Raw genomic sequence first — 12,746 nt, forward strand, 5'->3', positions numbered from 1 at the left:
AAGACCACTCCTGAGGCACAGTTTTTTTAATGGCCTCTTTAATTTAATTTAATTTATATCTGAGTGGTTAGCTGAGGGGAGGGGAGAGGAAGGAAGGATGAGATGAGAGGAGAGCCTCTGTCTGAGTCCATGGAATGGTTTTCAGATTCCTCAGACAAGAGTAGGAAAAGAAAATTAGCTTTCCTCAATCTGATTCTATAGAGCAATCTATATGTCTATGTCTCTATCTTTTTCCTTCCATTTAATGTTTATTAATTCATTTAAAAGATAATAAACTCATCATGTAGCATTTTTTAATGTGGCATTATCTCATCTCAATCTTTTTTCCTTCTGTCCAAATTTTATTTATTTTCCCTACCTTAAGGATATTTAGTTACCCAAATGATCACCTTGAGACTTGATTCATTCCATATGTTGAATAATAATCATAGCTAACACTCATTAGGATTACTGTAATGTGCCAAGCACTGTTCTACATACTTCATATTAATCCTTTCAAGAACTGTAAGAGATAGATACAATTATTATTCACATCTTAGGGATGAGGGATCTGAAGCACTGAGGTTAAATAAAACCCCAAGGTCACACAGCTGGTACATGGTGGACCCCAGGTTCCATTCTGGGCAGTCTGGCTTCAGAGCCCAGACTGTTCACCAACCCATAGAGCCTCTCACAATCTGTCGTATTATATTCAATATATGACATACTGTTTTAAAATACTGATGACCTGTTGCCCAACTTTAAAAATTCTCATCTTTGTTTAATGCACATGGTTGCAAAGTATGGTTCAGTGAGTCCACAAGGTCATAACTATTTCCCAAGTAATACTAAGATACTCTTTTTCCTTTTTCCTTTCATTTTTTCATGAGTATACAGAGGAGTTTTCCAGAATGTCATGACCTGTGATATCACAGCAGATGAAATACCAAAGCAATCTATGAAAATCTAGCAGGCCAGGTGTGGTGGCTCACACCTGTAATCCCAGCACTTTGGGAGACTGAGGTGGGAGGATCGCTTGAGCCTGGGAGTTTGAGACTAGCCTGGGCAACATAGGGAGACCCTGTCTTCTTGAAAGAAAGTAAAAGAAAGAACAAAATAAAGAAAAAGAGAGAAAGAAAGAATCTAACTGGCTTCTCTTAAGCCAGAAGTTAAAGAGATTTACAAAAAATGTAAAATAATGCCATTCTTTTCACTATAAATTTTATTTATATTTTAGAAAGTATAAGGTATTTTTTTCATTTAAAAAAATGTTACATAATGGGCTGTTATCTTTTAAATGAATTAATATTTGTCATATTTCTGAGTAAAATCAATAGATAAAGCCCTTATAAGCAAAAGCTCTGAGTCCTGAGACCAAAGCATTTGAAAACCACCTATTTAAAGTATAAACCATTGCTATTCAAGTGTGATCCATGGCACAGGAAGCTGTTGGATGTGCAGTCTCAAGCCACACCCCAGACCTGCTGAACCAGAGCCCATGCTGTGAACCAGAGGTGGTTTGTCTGCACAATAGGAAGTTGAGAAGCAGAGGCATAGAACATCTGCACAAAGCGATTTGGCAACTCAGTGACTTCTAGCTAAGTTTCAGTCTGGTGGGGCTTTGGAGAGTCCATTCTTTAGTTATCTACCATCCAAGGAGCTGAGTGAGGTCTCACCTATTTAAGACTCTTCAGTCCTACTGTCTCTTCAGTGGCCACACCCTCATCAAAGCCAGCAGCTTCAGAGCAGTGTTCTAGCAGCAGTTTTCAAACTCAGGTACATCAGAATCACTTGGGGGACTTCTGAAAGCACAGGAGCTAAGCCCTGCCCCTCCCCGCTAAAGATTCTGATTCAGCAGGTCTGAGATAGGTTCTGAGAATTTAAAGTTCTAGCAAGTTCTCAGGTGATGTTGATGCCACAGGTCTCCACACTGAGATCTTGAGAAGCAGCATTTATTCAAGTTCTTATATAATTATGTCATGCCCATAGAACTTACAGAAGAGAGGTCTTAAACTTCCACAGTTTCAACACCAATCTCTTAAAATGTAAAATATCTGAAAAATTCAAAATTTCCCTCTGCCAAGGAGGCATCTGTACCTTCTAATAAGTGGAAAGCAGTAAGATAACAGGTAGGTCACAGGTCATTTAGAGCACGGCTATTCTCTTAAAATGATGTGAGAACTAAGGTTCAGCTTCCTTCTGCACTAATTACAAAATCACCACAAAATTTAGACAAGATATAAATAGCCTGTCAGGTTCATTTATCACTATTTAAACTGATAACATGCCATTCATCCACTTAGTCACAGTGCTGCTCGGCACCGGGAACCAGGAACGGATGAGCGTACAGACCAGTGAATTGCCATCTCCAAGCATGAGATAACTTGGTTAGAGTCATCAGATTTCCTGTGCTCAAAAGCTGCCATAAATCCCTGGCCTGGTGTCTGTTCCCAGGCTTGCAAACCCAGTGCTGTCGACTGATACAGACCTTTCAGCAGGATTTGCTGAACTAAACAGGTGTCTGATGAAAAGTGTGTAATCCTCAAAGATTATCATCCTCTAAAAGCAGCTGGTGACCCCGAACTCACATAATCCAGACAGATGGAAGTTGGGAGTGAGTAGCTTGCCAAAGTTTACGCTTTTGGTGTGTGAGGAGGTTCATATGGTTTGGTTCCAGGTAGTAGAAGATAGAGGTGTGCAGGGGTGAGGGTGTCTGCCCCTGTCGGGGGAGATCCCTGTCCCTATCCATGCCCTTGCCTGAGAACATTATCCTTTGGTCCATTTACACTCTTGAATACCACTAATTTAAAGGGAAGGAATTTGCATTTTAAATGGGTGTTAACCTTAGAGTTGTTATGCTGGGAAATAAATTTAATTTGGGAATTTGGGTCTGCAAAAACGAATCTTGTCTAGATAGTTTCTTCCTTACCCTAATAGATCATCTACATGAGATAACTCTCTACCACTTCTCCCCCTGGGAGAGAGTTAACCATTTCACACTCCAGGGAATCAGGGCTAGTTAACATGAGATTTGATTTTCTTACTACAAGTAGTTCAGCCTCAACAGAGGTGAGGCATGCTCGGGTTCCATGCAGTACAGCTTAGAAATGCTTACTTTTTGTAGACATCGCATTGTTCTTCCTTTCCCTTTAAGCAGACATCTTGATAATCTTTTGAATTGATTGTGTGGCCTGTATACTGAAACTCAGATGTCACCTTCCCCAGGATAAGTAGTTCCAGTAAAGCAAAAGAGGAAGCCAGCTTTTGCTACGATCAAGATAGTTGATGTGGATGGGGGGTTTATGGGCTTCCCCGTTTTCAATTACAAGGCTCCCACTCACGGAGTAAGTGCTGTTCTCCAGCACCTCTGGCTCACAGACAAGTTCAAGGGAATAATTTCACCAGCGATTAATTATACTGCAGCTACTGGGATTTGTCCTCCAAACATTACTTTGTTTTCTATCTGAAACAGCCAGGTTTCCCTAGGGAGAGCTGAGGTTTTTCTGATTGAAAGTATCCTGAGTTAAGGAGAAGTGTTAGAGCACCATGGGAATCTATTCACCAGGGATGTATTGTACTTGTTTCAGATCCTTCAGGATAATACACCAACTTCCAAGATAAGTGCTTTTTTTTTTTGAGATGGAGTTTCACTCTTGTTGCCCAGGCTGCAGCGTAATGGCGCTGTCTTGGCTCACTGCAACCTCTGCCTCCCAGGTTCAAGTGATTCTCCTACCTCAGCCTCCCAAGTAGCTGGGATTATAGGTACATGCTACCATGCCCAGCTAATTTGTATTTTTAGTAGAGACGGGGTTTCTCCCTGTTGGTCAGCTGGTCTCGAACTCCTGACCTTAGGTGATCTACCTGCCTCAGCCTCCCAAAATGCTGCAATTTACAGGCGTGAGCCACCACGCCCGGCCAAGATAAGTGCTTTTTATTTCCCTGCATCTTAGATCAATTATTTGGAATCTTTTTGGTAAGTTAAATTTAAGAGCTGTAACTTAAACCACCGCATCTCTATGTTAAGATGTTCTTACCAAAAATTATTCTTTCGATGGGCTATATCGTAATTATGTTGTGAAGAGCCTAGAAAAAATAGAAAGAGTCCAGGTGCAGTGGCTCATGCCTGTAATCCCAGCACTTTGGGAGGCCGAGGCAGGTGGATCACCTGAAGCCAGGAGTTTGAGGCCAGCCTGGCCAACATAGTGAAACCCTATCTCTACTAAAAATGCAAAAATTAGCCAGGCATGGTGGTGGGTGCCTAGAATCCCAACTACTCAGGAAGCTGAGGCAGGAGAATCGCTTGAGCCTGGGAAGTAGAGGTTGCAGCAAGCCAAAATCACACCATTGCACTCTAGCCTGGGCAACAGAGCGAGACTCTGTCTCAAAAAAAAAAAAAAAAAAGTACCTAGAAACAAAAGGTGGCAAGAAATTCCTTTTTTAAAACATCACCTGTTATAAGGGTCAAAGTAGTGAAGTGCCACCAGCTGCAGCCTTCTGAGAGGAAGTGCTGCTGCAGGTTCAAATGGAATTCTGTTCCTACATCCACTAAGTGCGTGAGTGGAGTGGACATGACACACACTTTTCTTCTAAGCTGTACAGTTTAATATATTACAAGTGAGTTCACTTAACTAGTAAGGAATCAGAATTGTATCTTTGTTCATTTTGATCATTCTTATGGATTCTGTTTTCTCCTGCATTAGGAGACTTTGTGGACTTCCAAATGGTTCTTGGTGTAAGTGCCAATTCCTGCTATTATTAGTTCCTTCAGGGTCTCATGAGTCAGAGAGAAGAGGGAAAAACCCACCACAAGTCATGCAGTGGTCCCTTCAGATAGTGGCCTTTGCAGTCTGCAGGGTGGGTGCACGTCATGCCTGCACAAGCGCTTGCTGTGCTGTGGCTGGAGGTTGAGTTTGCAGTTGTTTCTCCCCAGCACCCAGGGAAGCATGGCCTCCTGGCAGGTGCTGGCCACTCCCTGCTTTCTCCTGGCCTTTGCAAGGACAGTGCAAGGGTGTTTGTTGAGAAAGACCACTGGGTTCTCAGTGTACCCGTGCCCATCAGGGCTCATCACCTTGCTGCCACCTCCCCAGGACTCTTCCGTGACTATCAGTCATAGCCTGAAGTCTGTGTCCAAGGCAGTGTCCCAGTAGACAGCCACTTAATATGGTAGGAGTAGCAGGTGCTAAAAGGTTTATGCATAAATGCTCCCCATGGACCCCAAGTTGTCTGCTAGTTTGAGTGGCCTAACCCATTTAGGCTCAGGCCCTGACAGGGTGTGTCTGCGCCACTTCAGGGTGTGAAAGCATGAACAGCTGCGGAAAGCGTGGGTTTTCCTCATGCTGGCTGCTGCTGCCTTCCAGATTAGGGACTGTAGTGGGGAGACAGAACAAAGGAACACATGTGCTTCTGGGTAAGCTGGCCCTTCGTAGTGGGGGACATAAGGTGGGGGGGCACATACCACCTTCTGAACACTTTGGTTGTACAGAATTCTTTCTGCAAGACTGAGAGGAGTAGGCTTTCTGTCCTTGACTGCGGGATTCAAATAAGCACCAGTAGCGGGCCTGGGGACTTTCACACTCACTGCAGGGGACTTTTAATTGTGGGATCTCATGGACAAAAGGGGATAGTTCCATATCCACGGCTCTGTGGTTCTCACCCCCCCAGGAGTACAGAGCTGGGACCCCCCCTCCCCGGCTCAGCCACCTGAGAACATTTCTCAGCATGTGCCAAGCACTTTGGAGGCAGGTGACGGATGTGCCAATTATCTGTATTCTGAGGTGTGGGCTCCCTTCGTACTCTGGCGACATACAGACAGAGAGAGCTCTTCTCTGTGTTGACAGGACACAATATGGGCTGGCTTCGGCACAGTGGCCATCACTGTGTTAGCATTCCTGACACACTGCTATTGAAAGCCCTAGTCTGCTGCCAAATTACATGTAGACAGTGGTTTCACTGTAAAATGTTGCGGTGCTTGTTTGCATTCAGTCAAATACTTTGCACTTAAACATGGGTTAAAGAGACAAGTAAGTCAAAAGACTTTAGCAAAACCTGAGGTTAAATTTACGCCTATTCTTTTTAATGGTATTCAGATTAAAGCCATCAAAATGCAAAATGCTGTGATTATACTCCTTGAGGGTTCAGGCTGGATTCTTGTTTGATATTTCTGCATTACTGTATTTGCAGTGATTTTGAGAGGCAGGAAAATGCATCAGAGGCATTGATTCTTCTTAAAAAATAATCCTAAAATTGAGAAAATTCTTGAGAATGCAGCCATTTTGGAAATGTAGATAAAGAAAAATGCTGAAGATTTGGGTGGTTTACGGAGCTGTATGATTTTGTCATTGCTGCCACCTACTGTATGTGGTTGATGTTTATTTAAACTTAGGAAGTTCATGAAGGTGAGGCTGTTGAAATAGATAATTAAAGCAAGGTAGACATCATTAGTTTATAGCATTTCTTTTCTACTCCAAAAGTGGCTCTTAATTACTAAGACAGCCGCCAGCTTTCACTCATTACCTTCAAGTGGATTTAAAGAGTTGGGTTTTTTTTTCTTTTTTTTTTTTTTTTTCATTTTTAAAGTTCCTCTGCCAAGGAACCTTCACAGTAATGCTGTAAAATGCATCCAAAAGCTTAGGATGCTAGGGGATTTTCTGAGCATACATGCAATAAGTTGTTTTAAGGAGTTTGTTTTGTTTTAATTTGTAGGAGCAATGTTCTGGGAATGGATTGTAAATGAATTTCTATGAAAGAGGTGAAAATAGAGCTAGTGGAGCTGATGTGAGTTGCAGCAGTTGACTTGAAAGACATTGTTTTATTAGTCCTAAAACAAAGCTTCAAATCAACCTGCTAGTTAAATGTAACAAGCAGTATAGACTCTGAGTCAACAGAGGTCCTTCTCTTTTTATTAAGACCCAGCTGTCAAAGGGTCATTAGGTCCTTCCTGTGGAAAACAACTTGCCCATTAATGTTTGGGGTGGTCCCTCGACAGGATTTCTGAGTAAGTGCCTGACATTTCGTTTTTGAAAGAATCTAAAGCTGTGGGAGACTTAGATGTTGAGACTTACCAGAAGTAATGTCTTCGACCACAGCTTTTAGTCTTTGTTAAATATGCCACAATATATGTTTGGAATGCTGCTGCTAGCTGCGGGAATTGACTTAGAGTGCCACTGTCAAAGATTCAGGAGCATAAACTTCACGGAGATCAAATCACTGTAACTGGGAAGAGGCTACATTCCTAAAGCAAATGTACTTCTCTGGTGTGATGTTTTTACCTTTCCACTGCTCATATTATTTCTGGTGGCTCCTGTTCTGGGCTCTGGGAATGCAACAGTGAGGAATGCCCCTTTATTTTTTCTGCCCTAGGCTATTTGCTTTCTAGAAGAGAAGGCCAAGCAGGGTCTCCTGAAAAGCCACTCTCCGATCTGGGCCGTCTCTCCTACCTGGCATATTGGAAGAGTGTCATCTTAGAATATCTCTACCACCACCATGAGAGGCACATCAGCATCAAGGCAATTAGCAGAGCAACGGGCATGTGCCCACATGACATCGCCACCACTCTGCAGCACCTCCACATGATCGACAAGAGAGATGGCAGGTGAGTCCTGGGACTCTGGGCACCCCCGTGGCTCAGGCATCCCACACCAGAAAGGGTCCCTGGAGATTAGGTACATTCATTCCAGTTAAAGATCGAGGTTCCCTAACAGTATTATCAAACCTTTTCTCCTAAAAATAACACATGAAATGACACTTTTTTGCTGGTTGGATTTCAGTGTTCTTTACCCTCTCACTGAGGTGCTTTCGGATTTTTTCCTAACCCAGATAACATTAGTGCTGGCATTCGTCTGTATGTGAAGGTGAAGTGAAATTTCAGCTTGTGATTACACTTTGCTCTGCTTTATCACATTACAGATTTGTCATCATTAGACGGGAAAAGTTGATATTGAGCCACATGGAAAAGCTGAAAACCTGTTCCAGAGCCAATGAACTTGATCCAGACAGTCTGAGGTGGACCCCAATTTTAATTTCTAATGCTGCAGTGTCTGAAGAAGAGCGAGAAGCTGAGAAAGAGGTAATGATCGTCTTTATCATCCTAAGTTGTGTAACTTCAATCTTGTAGCATTCTTAAGCTAAGAAAGTCATTAAGATCGTTGTCAAAAGCTTGGTTATGTAGAGATAGCATGTGAAATGATATGGCACTAATTTATCCTAACTGAGGTTGCATGGTAAGACATGATAATTTTATTGAATTGAGTATGAAAAATGAAACATTTATCATTGATTACAAAGCAGCATTTTTCACTACTGAGAGCATGTAATCAGATCAAATTCGGTGCTCAGCTCCAAGGCTGCAGTGTCAATCGATTCTTTGTGTGTATGAACTTGCTTAAAGTGCTCCATGCCAGTGAGCATGTAATGTAGTGATAAAGGACTCAAATCAATTCGCTGCATCATTAATACTGCTAAATATCCCATGAAACCCAATCTTCTTTGATTTGTTATCCTAACTGATGCAAAAGGTTCCTGAGATGATGCAGCTGAAATGTGCTTGGCCGGCTGGCTGTCCTGATCAGAATTGACTTAGAGACACTTTGCCATTGATCCTCAGAAGCTCTGGCTGTGTAACTGCCCTCTCACTGGCCACCATTTTTACCCTCCCCACTTAGGCTGAGCGGCTAATGGAACAAGCTAGCTGCTGGGAGAAGGAGGAACAAGAAATCCTGTCATCTAGAGCTAACAGTAGGCAATCACCTGCAAAAGTACAATCGAAAAATAAATATTTGCATTCCCCGGAGAGCCGGCCAGTCACAGGGGAGCGAGGGCAGCTGCTGGAGCTGTCTAAAGAGAGCAGTGAAGAAGAGGAGGAGGAGGAGGAGGAGGAGGAGGAGGAAGAAGAGGAGGAGGATGAAGAGGAAGAGGATGAAGAGGAGGATGAAGAAGAAGAAAATATTCAAAGCTCTCCCCCGAGATTGACAAAACCACAGTCAGTTGCCATAAAGAGAAAGGTAGGTGTCTGTTTAGATTTTCTGTCTGCAAGTCTCCTTCGATCAAATCTTATTTGTCATTCCAGGCATTCTGTCCATTAGTATTTGTTTCACTCTCTGTTCTTTAGTCTAGTTTATGTGTACCCAGTCCTGCTGATCATATATCATAATCGTTTATCTCACAGTCATGATTATGTTTACTTTTTGAGGTTTGTTAGCTCTGTGACAGGAAACCAGGGTCAGGCCAACCTCCTAGTCTAGTAGTCACTGCCACCTGCTGGTCTGCAGGAGTAGAGTAAGTGAGGTTATAGGAACAGAAAGGGGCCCCAGAGAGCACTTAAACCACCCTCTAAGACCTAGAGACCAGGAGACTTCTCTAAGGTCAAATGACTCATTAGAGATGGAAGCAGAACCAAATGCGTGCTCAAGACTCCAAGCCCAGTGCTCCTCGTGCTGTTTCTTTCTCCTGTTCTTGGCACAGAATTGTTAGAAAGTATTTTAGGCCCTTAATTTTGATGATGATATTTTGCATTTGTAGGCAACTGTGCTTTACTGAATTTCCTCAGATCGCAGTAGCCCAGTGGTGTCTCTATATAGACCATATCATCTCCAGTGGTACAGAAAGTAAAGAGTTGACTTTGTTTTTAGATACCTGCTCACCCAGATCTGATATGTTTGTCTTCAGTATCTATCTGGGACATAGAGGGGGGCGCCAAATATTGTTAGTACAGCAAGACTGATAGAGATATCACAATACAAGCTAAGGCTCTGCCCAAGGCCACCTGATGTGGCGTCTGTTGGGGAACTTGCTGTTCTAACTTGCAGCTCAGCGCTCTTCTAAGCCTGGCAGTCTTCTGGAAGGGTATCTGTGGGGAGGTGGGAGAAAGGAGCATCCTACAAAGTAGACTTCAGGCTTATGAATAATATTTCCATTTCTTAGGAGGAATGTACATTCATGTATTGTATACGTAACAAAAGAAACTTGTTCTAGGTGGGGCTCAGTGGCTCAAGCCTGTAATCCCAGCACTTTGGGAAGCCGAGGTGGGCAGATCACCTGAGGTTGGGAGTTCAAGACCAGCCTGACCAACATGGAGAAACCCCGTCTCTACTAAAAATACAAAATCAGCCAGGCGTGGTGGCACATGCCTATAATCCCAGTTACTCAGGAGGCTGAGGCAGGAGAATTGCTTGAACCCAGGAGACAGAGGTTGCAGTGAACCAAGATCACGCATTGCACTCCAGCCTGGGCAACAAGAGCAAAACTTCATCTCAAAAAGAAACTTGTTCTAAAACCATCAAAAACCAGATTCAGGCCAGGCACGGTGGCTCAAGCCTGTAATCCCAGCACTTTGGGAGGCCAAGGTGGGCGGATCACAAGGTCAAGAGATCAAGACCATCCTGGCCAACATGGTGAAACCCCATCTCTACTAAAAATACAAAAATTAGCTGGGCGTGGTGGCATGCGCCTGTAGTCCCAGCTAGTTGGGAGGCTGAGGCAGGAGAATTGCTTGAACCCGGAGGCAGAGGTTGCAGTAAGCTGAGATTGTGCCACTGCACTCCAGCCTGGTGCCTGGTGACAGAGTGAGACTGTCTCAAAAAAAAAAAAAAAAAAAAAAAAAAAAAAAAAAAAAAAACAACGGATTCATCCAAGGCATGATCTGAACTGGACTCAACCTGAAGAAAACCAGTTCTCCACCTTGGCTTCACTCATATTAGGGAAAATTCTTGTGGATTAAAGAGGGCAGGCAGACTCGGGGGATTAATAACCATAAATGTTAAATTACAAAATATGATTAATCAGCTATGTGTGTGCTTCAGTGAGCATTCAGGGCATTACAAAAGTAAGACACAATCATTCTTGGAGGCCAGACACAGTGTGACTCATGCCTATAATCCCCACACTTTGGGAAGCTGAGGCAGGAGGATCACTTGAGCTTAGGAGTTCAAGACCCACCTGGGCAACAAAGCAAGACACTGTTTCTATAAAAAGTAAATATTTTTAAAATAATAATAATAATTCTTGAATACAGTTTACCTGGAGGTTAGCTTCTAACCAAGCATACTGAACCCTTCTTTGCAGTGTATTTTCAATAATTTGGGAGGTTACAAAAATCCACCTGCTATTCCTTTATTTGAATTTTGTGTCATTAAAAACTTTTTTGCTGGGGGAAAAATATTTTATAATTACAACTATGGAGAGTCATTTTTTGTGCCAACCTTTAGTGCAAATAGAAAAAATATTTTTAGGCCGGGCACGGTCGCTCATGCCTATAATGCCAGCACTTTGGGAGGCCGAGGCAGGTGGACCACTTGAGCTCGGGGTTAGACCAGCCTAGGCAACATGGTGAAACCCTGTCTCTACAGAAAAGAAAAAAGACAAAATATTTTTATATCATATAGTAAGACATCTTGCATGTCTTTAGCATTTTTAGATGCCCTTTATAAAATATTTTGTCAAGTTATCAGTTACTTACATCTCAGCACCCACCAATACTTGACTCTGTTAACATTTTAAACAGTAATCCTTTCTTCAAGGACCTTTCCTTCTCTTTCATAGTTCCGGAAGTCCTATGGAATGAAACAAGTAGGTTGGTCTTACATAATATTCCCCAGTGCTGTGCATATAATGGGTGCTCCTTCAAGAGTTATCAGGTATAAAATGAGTTAACCCAGTGGCTAGTTAATTATGGCACCATTTATAGAAACATTAGAGTCTGTAATGACCTTAAATGTCTGTGATGTGAGGAGTACTGAGGCCAGCAAGTATCATTTGGAAAATAGATGCTAGAAAAGCAAAGCTTAGCTTTTAAAATCTCCAGTCAAGCTTCTAGGATGTTCCCTCTCAAAGCATCTGCTTGAGTAAACAACTGTTTTATTTGGAAAACACTTGCCTGTGTAGTTGGCGCCCGAGAGGGATGTTAAACATCAAATGGAAGGTTAAGTACAAAGGCATTACAGAAGTCTCTATGTGTAAGATTCTCAGACACGCGTTCAGTACATGTTTGCTGCGTATCGACTCAACCATTTAATTTCTCATGAGCTCTTATGTGTTATGTTTGGAATTAATTTCAGAGGCCTTTTGTACTAAAGAAGAAAAGGGGTCGTAAACGCAGGAGGATCAACAGCAGTGTGACAACAGAGACCATTTCTGAGACCACAGAAGTACTGAATGAGCCCTTCGACAACTCAGATGAAGAGAGGCCAATGCCACAGCTGGAGCCTACCTGTGAGATTGAAGTGGAGGAAGATGGCAGGAAGCCAGTCCTGAGAAAAGCATTCCAACATCAGCCTGGGAAGAAAAGACAAGCAGAGGAAGAGGAAGGAAAAGACAATCATTGCTTTAAGAATGCTGACCCTTGTAGAAGTAAGTAGAGGAATGATGAAAACTTTACCCTTGAGAATGTCTGTATCTGACTGGCCTCTGGCGTGATGCCCAGAGGCACCTGGGAAGTGGTGCTTATGCACCTGGAGCAAGTGCCCATCCGCCCTTTCCCATCCTCATAAGCTTCTGTCCCTTATTCCTGGAATTGGAATTTATGTTAGACAACTTCTAAGGCCAGAATATTCCTTTAGGTGGGTTAATCTTACTTGCCAGAAATTGGCTTATCCCCAAAAACTTTGAAGTCTGTCAGTAAGAAACACATTATATTTCTTTGAGTCTAATATGTACTTTTTTTCACATTTAGTATTTCTGAAATCAAGGTATATATTATTGTCAGTGTGAGCATTGAATGGAATTGTTTCTTTTTTTCCTGGAAAACAAATATTAGTAAATCAATGGTACATCTT

The 12,746-nt window shown here is 42.5% G+C and overlaps 1 protein-coding gene across 11 annotated transcripts in view; it reads left to right on the plus strand.

Annotated features, from left to right (window-relative positions):
• Positions 1-12,746, plus strand: part of KAT6B (lysine acetyltransferase 6B) — a 199,370-nt gene that overhangs the window by 179,758 nt on the left and 6,866 nt on the right. For all 11 annotated transcript variants that reach the window (XM_064374331.1, XM_064374336.1, XM_064374337.1 and 8 more), the window contains 4 exons: positions 7,339-7,570; positions 7,885-8,044; positions 8,640-8,978; positions 12,030-12,321. In XM_064374331.1, the coding sequence (XP_064230401.1) occupies positions 7,339-7,570; positions 7,885-8,044; positions 8,640-8,978; positions 12,030-12,321 (1,023 nt within the window). The remainder of the gene's footprint in view (positions 1-7,338; positions 7,571-7,884; positions 8,045-8,639; positions 8,979-12,029; positions 12,322-12,746) is intronic.

The sequence above is a fragment of the Aotus nancymaae genome, unplaced genomic scaffold, assembly GCF_030222135.1.
Source record: "Aotus nancymaae isolate 86718 unplaced genomic scaffold, 86718_ANA_hifiasm-v0.15.2.pri h1tg000010l, whole genome shotgun sequence".
NCBI lineage: Eukaryota > Metazoa > Chordata > Mammalia > Primates > Aotidae > Aotus > Aotus nancymaae.